This window comes from Xenopus laevis, chromosome 3S (genome assembly GCF_017654675.1).
Source record: "Xenopus laevis strain J_2021 chromosome 3S, Xenopus_laevis_v10.1, whole genome shotgun sequence".
Taxonomy (NCBI): domain Eukaryota; kingdom Metazoa; phylum Chordata; class Amphibia; order Anura; family Pipidae; genus Xenopus; species Xenopus laevis.
Genome location: NC_054376.1, coordinates 22,902,298 through 22,915,595, shown reverse-complemented (window position 1 = coordinate 22,915,595; position 13,298 = coordinate 22,902,298). Strand labels below are relative to the sequence as shown.

The following is a 13,298-nucleotide window of genomic DNA, read 5'->3' as shown; positions in this document are numbered from 1 at the left end:
CTCATCCTCTAACCGTTCTTTTTGGTTCCCCTTTCAACCCTCTCAGACTCTAACCATTTGCTGTCTCCCTTGCACCTTCCATTATTTCTCTTCTTTGCCTTCCTATCCCTTAATCATTCTCAACATCTCCAATTCTGCTTTCAGGTTTGCCATTTTTCTCACTGTCCCCCTCTCAGCTTCTCACTGTGTTTTTCCATTCCTACCTCTTCTCTTTCTCATTTGCTCCCTCTTCCTATCCTCTCTCCCCCCTCCACAGTCCCCGTGTTTGTTTCACACTGGCTCAGACTGGGAGAGTCTGGAACAGGCAGGATAGGGGTGTGGGGAATTATTTGTGCTCACCGGAGGAGCTGCAGGATACAGGCAGCAATGGTGATGATTACGCCGTCTGATTTTTTTAAAGGTCAGGTCAATTCAGGTGTGTGCCAAATATAGCAAGTGCTGGGAATGGGTACCAAGTGCCCTTTATAGGGCAACGTCAGTGTGTACTAGCAGTCTCCAGAGCAGGTGACCTGCAAACTGACTGTGAGTAGAGAAAACATATTGCACAGAGAAGGAATGGCAGTGGCCAGACAGAATTTAGCACCTTTGCAATAAGGATCAGGCTCTGTCATTTTTTTCAGTAGGGTCATTTTGGGATGCTGAACTTATTGCTATTTTCAGAACAGCTCCTTAGATTATCGAGTTACAGGTTAGGTTTTTTTATAGGCAGTTTAATGTAAAGCAGCCCTTAAAACTCAGCACTGCTCAATATAGAAAATAAATCTGATGTAGACAGCCGTCAATGAAGGACTTCCTAGGCTCAAAAAAAATGTAGTTATTAAAGGGGAAGTTGGTCTTTGTCTTTAATGTAAATTACATTGTGGTTGTTTTTCATTATTTTGTGTCTTTTAAATTATTTGCTGGGGTCTGGCCATTCCTCGTTCCCCATTCTGGTCATGCACTCGAGCCAGCTTAGCAAACATCACAGGCATCTATTAATGTGTTCTACTTAAGGCAAGAAATGGATGCTGTAGTACAACAATACCCAGAGGGCTGCAATGTACTTAGCCTTTATTATGATGTATCAACCTGACCTTGTCATCAGTCTCCATACCCACCCTGTAATTACACACTAAGAGATTGCAAGTTCCTTGCTTAATGCTGCCATGCAAGTGGCACTTATTAAGGCAGCAGCTTTCAGTGCCAATCTCCGGCCAGAGAATATTTTAAAGTGATTGATTTGCATCTCTGCAACCATGGCATTCTCAGAATGTTTGTTATTTTTGACAGGCGAAAAACTGACAGCTAGAAATTGTTATGGCCCTCAAGCAAAATTCCCAGGGGCCCTGACCAGTCCACCCGCTGCACAACTGAAAGAAACCACAGTCACTTACAACAGACTATACATGCTAATGAATGATAACTATAGGCAGCTCCATAAGCCTCTGGGCCCCAGTCAGACCTGGTTTTACTAAAGGACAGAGAGGGCATCTACCCTGGGATGATGTGCTTGACCACAAAATTCCTTTGGTAAAAGTAGAAAAACCAACAACTTTAGTGCCCATAGGGGACAAGGGGGTACAATGGACCAAATAATCTTATATTACTAATAAATACAGACATGTCATGCAATTGGCCTTTTCATGGTACTCTGTGGACATTAAAACATACCCATTAATTTCACAAATACTATTACAAATCAGAATAGAACAACATGAAGAAATCTTCTGATAGCAATAAAATAAACAACTAAACAGCTCACATATACATCTTGACATTTCATTCTCAGCACATGAATACTAATATGAGGGCCACAAGTGGGCACTTGTGAATACAATTTACTAACCACCGGTGCTGATGTTGGCACCCCTGGTATCTTCTGCAGAAACTGGGCTTGATTACACCAACATTTAAAAAATACTGTAACACAGTGGGGCTCGTTTATATACACTGGCCAAATTTGCACCTGGGTAGTAACCCATAGCAACCCATCAGGCATTAGCTTTTCTCAGCCAGCTGCAGGTTGACTTCTGATGAAGTGGCAAGGAGCCACGAAACGCGTCAAGCGGGCAGCCAGAACTGATGTGTTGCTGCTGTAATTGGGGGTTTTAATGGCTAGTAAATACATTTCTAAGTTTTTTAACTTTTACACCGGTGCTCCATTCATTTGCTTCTTTCTGGATATGTATCAGCCTCATGGAATAGCGGTGCAGCACGTAGAACCAGCAGTCCGGTAAGTGCTCCCACTGAACGTTTTTGTGCATGACTGCTGAAAGCAATCATCTGATTGGTTGCTATGGGTTACTGCCCAGGTGCAAATTTGCCCAGCATTTATAAATTACCCCCAGTGTGTGCAAAGCAAGTACCAAGCTTGGGCAGTGACCTGGAGGAGAACCTCACACCTCCCTAAGTGGACAGCAGACCTCCCCTTTGTAAACTGTCAGGGCAACATTTTTCCTAAAACAGAACTCATGGTCTTCCCGTCAGATCTGGCCGTTCTCCTTCTTTCACCACTACTATTGATGGCATGGTCATTAACCCATGGCATGCTGTCTGGGGGTTATCTTTGACCAGTTCCTCTCCTTCTCTAATCATATTAATACCACTGCCAAAACCTGCCACTTTTTTCTGTCAGTACTGCCAAGATACGCCACTTTCTTTTTACAAGTAACAGCTAAAATACTAATCTATGCCCTTATCCAGGGTCCTTGTGTGTTTTGGCTACAAATGTTTTTTTCTAACTTGTAGGGGGGGGTCTTGGCCACCAATTAAGTTTTTTTTAACTTTCATGGGGGGCCCATGAACACCTTGGTCACTAATGGGTGTTTAGCGTTCATGTTTTAGCGCCCATGTTTGTGTTGCTTTTTTACTGTGGTGTAGAGGTTTGTGGGGTCTAGGGTGGGGCTTTAGTTGGTGGGCAGGGCCTAGGGGGCCCAGACATTTGTTGTCGTATGGGGCCCCTGTGATTTCTGTTGGAGACCCTGAACATAGATATCAGCTATTATCACATTCTTGCTACGTAAATTGTCTCTCACTGTTTACTAAAGATAATCACCAGAATTGTTGCCGAATATAGACAAAACTTTCACCAATTTTTAAAGCCACCCAGAGAGAGACATAATGTGTCACAAAGTCAGAAATTGTATAGCGCAAGAGGTGTAAAGTTAGATTTTTTTAACATGAGCAGCAAAAATTAGTGATGGCACTGGGGAAGCATGATACTTATAAATGTGTTATTAGTCACTGAATTTTATTAATAAATAAATTACTCTTGATATTACTTGATTAATCATAAGTATATTTAATAATACAGGTATGGGACCTGTTATCCAGAATGCTTGGGACCTGGGGTTTTCCAGATAACGGAACTTTCTGTAATTTGATCTTCATACATTTAGGGGCACATTTACTAAAGGCCGAATTTCGAAGTGGTAAAACTTTGAAATTCGACTATCGAATTGTAGAAATTCGATAGTCAAAAGGTTTTTTTTGAGTGAAATTAGCCGTTTTAGATCAAATTCAAATCGTTCGATCGAACGTAGAAATCGTTCGAATTGAATTCAAACAATTTAATAGATTGATCGAACGATTTTCAAAAAAAAAAACTCTGGCTTTTAAAAACTTAGCCAAACACTGCCTATAGGTTCTAGGTGGTCCCCATAGGCTAACATAGCAATTCGGCAGATTTAAGGTGGCGAAGTGTCGAAGCTGAAGTTTTTTAAAGAGACAGTACTTTGATTTTCGAATGGTCGAATATTCAAAGTTTTTTCAATTCGAATTTTGGCCTATTCGATGGTCGAAGTACCCAAAAATTACTTCGAAATTCGAAGTTTTTGAATTTGAAAATTCACTTTGAATTCACTTCGACCCTTAGTAAATGGGCCCCTTAATCTGTTATCCAGAATACTTGGGACCTGGGGTTTTCCAGATAACGGAACTTTCTGTAATTTGATCTTCATACATTAAATATACTAGAAAATCTTGTAAACATTAAATAAACCCAATAGGCTGGTGTTGTTTCCAATAAGGATTACTTATATCTTAGTTGGGATCAAGTACAAGGCACTGTTTTATTATTTCAGAGAAAAAGGAAATCATTTTTTAAACATTGTATTTTTTGGATAAAATTGAGTCTATGGGAGACGGACTTCCTGTAATCCAGAGATTACTGGATTACGGGTTTCCGGATAACAGATCCCATACCTGTGCAATCATAAATTGCTGATAAATACAATTTTGTATAAACTATGCTGTACTGTGGCCACTAGCAGTGGTGTGCAAAAAAACCGCAACATTTCTAGCAAATTAACCTAAATGATCACCAAAAAACTTTCAGTTCGCCAGAAATATCGCTGAAATGCACTGCCGGCTTCCATACATAATGCCATAATGCTGTCTCATCGCACTTTAGTAAACATGGTGCTGTCTCAAGAAGATTTTCAGATATATCAGATATTTTCAGATATAAAATAACATTTTTTTTTTACCAACAGTTTTTACCAACTGTTGCTCCTCATCAGCTTTCCAAGTGTGTGTGACAAGTACGGACGGGTTGGATGGTGGAGACAAACTCATCTCTGCTTATGCTATTCAAGAGAACCAGTAGGTGGCACTGGAGAATTTCACTACCGGTTTGAGCATGATTTTTTATTCCAAACCCCCCCCCCACCACCACCGCCTGATTAGATTCACACAGACGCGCACACACACACACACACCTCCTCACTGGAAACCAGGAATCACAACCTGCACCCATCACCGCTATATGGAAGCCCATAATGCTTCTATTTTATACACTATAATACAGACACTGCTACATTCACAATGAAACCACGACACGCTGTTCTATATTAGCTTACACACTGATATCTATACACACACATATTTATATATAGAGATACAATTTCACACACCCACACTGCACCCACACTGCACCCACCAGCAAAATACCTTCATTTGATGTGACACTGACACACAACTGGATATTGCAGCTATAAAGATATACACATTTGTATACCTATTCACAAATCTACACGTACACTCATAGGCAAATATACACAGGCATGCCCATCTAAATACTCACAACCTGGCTGCATACTAACACACCTGCATCTACTCACAGCACCGCACCCTATAGACTGCCTTAGATGGGTGCTAGCAGCACAACACTCCTATGTTTCAGTAGAAACAGAAGCATGCACTGGATCTTCTACTCTGCGTCTTTGCCTAACGTTCTCTGAAGGGAAGAGACGATGCAAGGGTGATCATCATCATGGCTGCCATGTATGGGACCTGGCCCTTGTATGGTTTGGGGACTATGATAGTTATTGGTATTGGAAGGGTGGGGGGCTGGTTGGATATATATGCACTGGGATATCTGCGCTGTTGGAGAACTCTGCTGGGGCTGGGCTTGTTATTTATTTTTTTAACTCGTGAGGTTGTATGGAAAGTGTTCATTTAAGGAGAGATGGAAAAAGTGGTGTATCTGTTCTGTATGCTTTACACATTTAGCTAGCATGAGTCCTGTGTGCATGGGAAAGACTAATATTTTATGGTCTGGGGGCCTGGTTATTGTACAGGTTTGGGGTCCCTGTTTTTAAAATTTTTATTGGATTGATCAGTTCTATCTCTTTAGGATCAATGGTCATGTTAAATCAAATTGGTGTACTCCTCTATGTATGTATCTATGTAGGGATCCTATTTTGTATATGTGGTTTTCTTTTGGCAGTGTTGCGCTTGTTGGTGTGACTTTTTGCAGGGCTACTGGGGTGGGAGTATAAAAATGACAGCATGCTACAGTCAGAGACAGATTCAATGCATGTAAAACTTGTCCTTTATGGGTTTCCATACACAGTACACCAGATTCAGTTGCAGATATTTGTGTATGCAAGACTCCAAGATCGAAGGATCACCGATGGTTCTTTTGCAAGCTGAAAAATGGTTTGTATGGGCAAATAATGTGGATGGATAGATGAGGGTTCCGCTTAAAGGATAATTAAACCTTAAAAATAAGCGAATGAAAAATTGATGAGGGTGCTATTCTAAGCACTTTTGCAATGTACATTCACTATTTATGTTTTGTTAATTCCAAGATATTAAAGGATTCATGTACAGTTAATATGAATGAATTTTGTTACAACAGCGCCACCTGCTGGTGATTTTCCAACCAGTCTGACCACCAAGTAGTCATGAGAGTTGTCAGGAGAAATAAAGAGGCTGCTCTGATGTTCTTCTGGTTAGGGAAAAAATAGAAAAGGTCGGAATGGGATGCTCAACCTGCCTCTAAGGACAGAAAATAAAGTTGTGTACTGCCTGGTGGGCTCCTGAGGTGACAGCACAGGTGGGTCAAGAACCCCTAGTCTGACCATGTGTTCTGTGACATGGAATTTGCATGTATTTTATCCTGCTTTTGTTCTGGGTATACATTGACCTGGCCCTGGGATAGTATAGTCATACCCACTAGGAATCAGCACAGAAGATATTATTCTTGCTCTCGATCATTCTTTGACTCAAGCAAGCAGCAAAATGGCTTTACATTCTCAATCCCATGTTCTTTAAAGGGGTTGTTCACCTTTAAATTAACTTCTAGTTTGACGTAGATATTCTGTGATAATTTGCAACTGGTTTTAATTTTTTATTACTTGTGGTTTTTGAGTTATTTAGCTTTTGATTCAGCAGCTCTTCAGTTTGCCATCTCGGCAATCTAGGTTACTAGGGTCCAAATTATGCTAGCATTGATTGACTATTCATTGATATAAATTAGAGACTGGAATATGAATAGGATAGGTCCTGAATAGAATGATGAGTATTAAAAAGTAGCAATAACAATGAATGTGTAGCCTTACAGCGCATTTGTATTTAGATGGCCCCCATTTGAAAGCTGGAAATGGTTAGAAGAAGAAGGCAAATAATTCCATTACTATTAAAAAAAGGCCAATTGAAAAGTTGCTTAGAATTAGCCATTTTATAATATCTTAAGAGTTAACTTAAAGTTGAACCACCCCTTTTACCCTGTCTAAAAGGTTACTAAAACACACCTAGCTCATTCTCTCCTTGTTGAATCTGGGCAAATGGTGCCATTTTTTTTTATTTTATTAATTTAGAAGGTTAATTTGGCCCTTTCGTTATTACATTCTTGGTTGCTTGGAGACTGGGTTGGAAGCAGATTTTGTTGCTGGGGTGACGAGATTAGGGCAACTAGCTATTAAGCACTGTATGGTTGATTGCTTGGATATCTTTATATATCGTTACTTGCCTGTTTGCATCTCCATGTATTTTTCCAACGAAGAATATTCAGATGTGTTCCCCCCCCCCAGTGCTGGTAGTGCCAGTCTACGCATCGTCAGGGTGCAACGTATGCAGTCCCAGATGTATAGTCACACTCAGCAACTAATATTCGACTGACAAGGCAATTTTTCAGGTTTGGCGGTTGCCCAAAATGCTAAAATTGGAAATTGAGGAAGAATTTTCCTACGGTATCCTACCCTAGAGAAGTGTCTGTAATTCTCTCAGCAAATATATTCATCAATATATATGTACTTTATCTAGATATATATTATCTTCTCATGTATATCTCAAATTATATAGTCCTACTTGTTTACTGTACATTATTAAAAATACATCAACGGTGTATAATTATTTTAATCCCCCCAATATTATTAATGTATTAAAAATAAAAAATAAAATAATAATAAAAAAAAAAAAAATATATATATATATATATATATATATATATATATATATATATATATATATATATTACATGTCTACTGTGCATTCTTACAATATATCAATAGTATACAAAGAGGTTAGCAAAGATTGTGATAAAGAAATATACACCATTACAGAGATTAATTTCTGTGACATATGAAGAGGGTGGCCCTTCCCTGTAGAGTTTACAATCTGAGTTGGTGGGTATCATCCAGTGAACTGCTTTTTACTGTTATAATATATATTTTTTTTACTAGTTGTGTTATTTGACCATAACAATATCTTCATATTTCTCATATTTATATAGTTTAATAGAACAGTGCATCTGTTTACAGCTAAACTTTTTTACCTTCACTCTACTTAACCAATGAGCCTTTCTTGTAAAGGGTCGTTTATTGTGCTTTGTCTTGCAGGACAGTGGCTCTGATGCAGAGATTATGTCTGGGATCTCTGCCATAAAGCAAGAAAGGCCAGCTGCAAGAAAGCAGTCACATGAGTAGCAGGAGATGGATTCTACCTAGAATAGTGGTAGTGACTCACCAAAAATAGACATGGCTGCCATCAGGAGTCATGGGGCCCTATACTGCTAAGTTAGCAGGGGGTCATCTGAGGCAGCAGCCCCAATGCCGCTCCCCTTCCTGGTCTGCGTTTCTAACTTCTAGCGGAGGAGTGGGTCGAAGAGGGGCCGCTTCGCTAGTGCAGGGAGCTATATTGCGCTTGCTGCACTAGCAGAGCTGAATTTCCATTTTAAAAAAATGGAAACTTACCAGAGGCAGCTATTTGCCGCCCCTGGTAACAGGCTGGTCCGTGCTGCCTGAGGCTAGATTTTCACCTTACCTCATGGCCGGAACGACCCTGGGTATATTTATTGGAAAGTGGCTTCAAAGGACATTTTCTTGAATTATACAAATATCATCTGATCCTTATATAATATTTTTAAGTTGTTTTTGGCATTTTCCTGTACTTGCCCACATTTTTTATAATCTCTGGGACAGTCCCAAATCATGCCGTTCCCACTGCCTGCATGTACAACCACTTTTTGGTGTTGTCCCATGTGCCTGTGCCCTCAAAAGCATTTTTTCTCATAAAGGTTTCACTAAAGGTAGGTACCTGGCACCACACTACATCTGTTATTAACAATGGAGATTGGGTTTCATGTTATGATCACTACATGACTGGTCTCTTGTAAATGGCTTGATGTTTGAATGACATTGAATGTGAATACTCTGATCCTCTTTACTTTACATCCTTCCTACAGTACGTCATGTAACTGCTTCTGCCTTTCATCTCACTTTTCCTCCTCCTTCCTCCTCATTCCTACTGACCTCATTTTGCTTTTCCCTTGTTATTTCTTACACTGCTCAGACTCTTCTATTCATTTGTCGTGTCCTCATCTCCCTCTGCTCTGTCTCATTGGCTTTATCTCTGAGTATAACCCTGTTTCATTTATTCCCCCTCTTATCAGATCTCAGCTGCTGGACACTGATATGGATTATGAACGTCCCAATGTTGAGACAATCAAATGCGTTGTGGTTGGCGACAACGCAGTGGGGAAAACACGGCTGATCTGCGCACGTGCCTGCAATGCCACCCTGACTCAATACCAGCTCCTTGCCACCCATGTGCCAACTGTCTGGGCTATAGATCAGTACAGAGTATGCCAAGAGGTAAGTACAGATGGAAACACTCAATGGCTGAACTATGTTTACTGGCAGCAGCACAGGGCAGTTTCTTGCCTTTAACCAGCAGTAACCCAGGTATAAATGTCTCATATACCCTGTGGCAGGTGCTTGAACGTTCTCGGGATGTTGTTGATGATGTCAGCGTATCATTGCGGCTTTGGGATACATTTGGTGACCATCACAAAGATAGAAGATTTGCCTATGGGAGGTGGGTGATAGAGTTTTTAAAGAGTATTTAAATGAGAAGGAAAGCTATCAAAGCAGTTTATTGCCAATAACCACAATAGTGCAAGCTTTAACACTAAATTTATTCTGCAGCATGCCTTACCATACCTGAGTAAACCGCTCTAGACAGTCTCTCTGTTTTTTTAGGATAGCAGCTGCCATATTAGCTTGTGTGACATGACTTCCTGTCTGAGTCTCTCCCTGCAAACTCATAGCTCTGGGCTAAGATTACAGCAGGGAGAGGAGGAGGGAGGGGGGAGAGAAGAGCAAACTGAGCATACTCAAGCCCTAGCACTGAAGGTTTATGCTGAAAACAAGAAGTCTGATTTTGACAGAGGACTCAGAGCAGTATTACTTTAAGGGTTTATTAGTGTATTTACATAGACCTTTCTGATAAAGCTTAGCCTTTCCTTCTTCTTTAAGATAAATAAATAGTAGACAACTTCAACTTATAAGTTGGATATATATATATATTTTATATAGTATTTATATAGTATTGTAGTATACTCCTTTCATATGTTCTTTTATCCTTCCACTTGCATTTTTGTAGTGTTTTTTAAACATGTCTCTATCTTAAATGCATTTGCAGGTCAGATGTGGTGGTCCTCTGCTTCTCTATTGCTAACCCCAACTCTCTCCAGCATGTCCAGACCATGTGGTATCCTGAGATTAAGCATTTCTGTCCCCGCGCTCCTGTTATTCTTGTGGGATGCCAGCTAGACCTCCGTTATGCCGATCTAGAAGCTGTGAACAGAGCACGTCGTCCACTGGCCAGGTTAAGTCTTCTTGCATAAACTTGAGGTTCCATAAACACTTGCCAACTTTACTTACTTTGTACAAATGTAGACAATAAGGTACTGTAAAATTTCACATGGGTTGGAAACGTTAGTCTAGAGGTTGTGATCAGCCTTTGAAGTGGGGTATCATACTAGAGACCCTGGTTAGATTCCACTTGGTAACTCCCTGTGACCCTGGACAAGTCACCTAATCTGGTGTCCCAGCATGCTAAGTGTTTTTATAATGGCTGCCTTGCTCTATGTTAATAGTCTTTAGTCCCATGGGAGAAAAGCACAATATAAATTATGCCCCTTTCCTTCTCCTTTTACGCTATATGAAAGCTAGCTATTTGTCATCAATATAGTTGACTATGTGATCTACAAATTATTGTTTCTTCAAGATAAAAATAACATCAGCTGAAAGTTCACATGTTTTGAAATTCCGATTAGAATTTACATATCTGTAATCTGCTCTAATTGCATGCCAAATGTTTCATTTAGCACTATTAGTTAACTAACAGATGAAACTTTTCTACACTAGGCAAATTCGCCCCCAGGAGATTCTACCACCGGAGAAGGGCCGTGAAGTAGCCAAGGAGCTGGGAATTCCCTATTATGAGACTAGTGTAGTTGCGCAGTGTGGCATCAAAGAAGTCTTTGATAATGCCATCAGGTCAGCCCTTATTTCTCGGCGTCACCTTCAGTTTTGGAAATCACATCTACGCAGTGTGCGCAGGCCTCTGCCTCAGGCTCCATTTCTGCCCCCAAGACCTCCACCTCCAGTTATCATAGTGCCTGACCCACCAACAAAGAGTGAAGAACACCCGGCATGGTTGTTGGAAGAGGCTTCCTGTGCTGATGTGGTGCTGGTGGTTCAAGAGAGAATTCGTATCTATGCTCACCGCATCTACCTCTCAACATCCTCCTCCAAGTTTTGTGACTTGTTTCTTATGGAGGATGGGGATCCACCTACCCAAACCAGGGATCCGCTACTGAGGGCCTCTAGTTTTGATGCCTGTGAGGGATCAGGAGAAGCAGTAGGAGGGGGTATGAGAACATCAGCAAGTGATGGGACTCTTGGGAGGGAGTGCGGCAGGGACTTGTCCAGTTGGAGCAGGGCTTTTGAGAGCATCCGCAGTCGAGTTCTTGAAGAGCCTCCAGGATACATGGCACGCCGTGTAGCAGTGGTAAAAATGGACAGCTCAGTGAGGCCTAGGCCTTTCAGGGCAGTGTTGAAATTTCTCTACACTGGACGGCTGGATGAGAGGGAACCAGATCTCATGGAAGTAGCACACATTGCTGAGTTGTTAGAAGTGTTTGACCTGCGTATGATGGTGGCAAATATCTTAAACAGAGAGGCCTTTATGAACCAGGAGATTACAAGGGCTTTCCATGTCAGAAGAAGCAATCGTGTCAAGGAGTGTCTGGCTAAAGGAACCTTCTCTGGTGAGTACTATTAAAGATTGTCCATACTGAGGGTCATAGATGCTGGGCCAGCCTAAAGAAAGAGAGGGCGGAAGAAAGATTATAGGTTACAGGTTGTCTGTTTAATTGTAAAATATGAAGTCTTTGTATTGTCTCTAATTCCTCCATTATGTATTTACTGCATTTTTTTAGATGTCACCTTTATGCTGGATGATGGGACTATAAAAGCCCACAAGCCTCTGCTTATCTCTGGCTGTGACTGGATGGCAGCCATGTTTGGAGGTCCTTTTCTGGAGAGCAGTACCACTGAGGTAAGAAACAGTATTAGAGAATCTGAAATCTCTCTGAAAACAAGAGAGAAAGGAGCTAACAGCACCTGTAAATGGAATATATATCTAATAAAGGGTTTTTTCTCCTTTAACTTTAAGTGTGGGGTAGAGAGTGCTATTCTGATACACATTGCAGTTGGTCTTCATTTTTTAATAATTGACGTTTTTAAATTATTTAGATTTTTGTTCTGCAGTTTGGAATTTCAGTAGCTATTTGGTTTCTAATGTCTCAATTACCCTAGCAACCAGATAATGGTTTGACTAAGAAATGGGAGGATGGAAAAGAGAGACCTGATTGGGCTAAAATAACATTGTAATTGTAGGTGCAAAAGGGAATGAGTGGCACACATTTGAAAGCTGGAAAGCGTCAGAAAAGGATATAAAAAAAAAAAAAAATGTATGCAAAAAAACAGTAAAGACCAGTTGATATGTTACAAATAATTGATCATTCTACTAAAAGTTAATTTTGAAGTTAAACTACCCCTTTAATTAACTGCATACATAATCTGTGAAGAATGACCTTATAGATTGTTTTATATAGAAAATTCCGTCTTTGCTCATTTACATTAACAGTTATAGCAATATGAGTTAGAGATACAAAATTGCTTACTCTTTCTTAATGTATGAACATCTATTGATTGAAATGGGTATCATTATAAACATACAGAGACAGAATAAGTAAATGACCAGTATATAATTAGATCTTTTCTTTACTTTGTCTTTTTTCAGCATTCCTGGACTAAACAATATACCTTAACTTGCCTGCCCTATTTCATGCCTTGGACCATAGTCTTGTTTAAAAAGGGGGGGATGGGGCAAGGTGCAAAGCTGCATCCTATAGGACCCAGTTAGAGAGCACTTTTACCCATGGCAATAGTTGTGCAGGCCAAGGTGCCGACAGTTTATTGGGAGGGGCTGAGGAAGACCCAGCAGTCTTAGTACACATAGGTACAAAGTTAGAGGAGGGAGTGAAGTCCTCAGGAATGATTTTTAAAAAACGAGGTGTAAAGTTGAGGGTGAGGACATACAAGGTAATTTTCTCAGAGATATTACCTGTGCCACGAGACAGCGGGATCTTAGGGAGATTAATGCGTGGCTGAGAGAGTTAGTGTAGGGATAAGGGTTTTGGGTTTTTGGAGAACTGTACTGATTTCTCAAATGGCTACAGGCTC

At 40.4% G+C, this 13,298-nt stretch overlaps 1 protein-coding gene across 4 annotated transcripts in view; it reads left to right on the top strand.

The window, feature by feature from the left end:
* The window catches only part of rhobtb2.S (Rho related BTB domain containing 2 S homeolog), a 40,454-nt gene that overhangs the window by 15,306 nt on the left and 11,850 nt on the right, over positions 1–13,298 (top strand). The window contains exons 1-6 of one of the 4 annotated variants that reach the window (XM_018255035.2): positions 4,667–5,239; positions 9,155–9,356; positions 9,476–9,579; positions 10,186–10,371; positions 10,914–11,818; positions 11,990–12,108. In XM_018255035.2, the coding sequence (XP_018110524.1) occupies positions 5,232–5,239; positions 9,155–9,356; positions 9,476–9,579; positions 10,186–10,371; positions 10,914–11,818; positions 11,990–12,108 (1,524 nt within the window). In that variant the 5' untranslated portion in view covers positions 4,667–5,231. Of the gene's footprint in view, positions 1–4,666; positions 5,263–6,160; positions 6,320–9,154; positions 9,357–9,475; positions 9,580–10,185; positions 10,372–10,913; positions 11,819–11,989; positions 12,109–13,298 lie in introns of those variants that run through there. The other 3 variants (XM_018255034.2, XM_041588090.1, XM_018255033.2) reach the window with 3 other exon arrangements.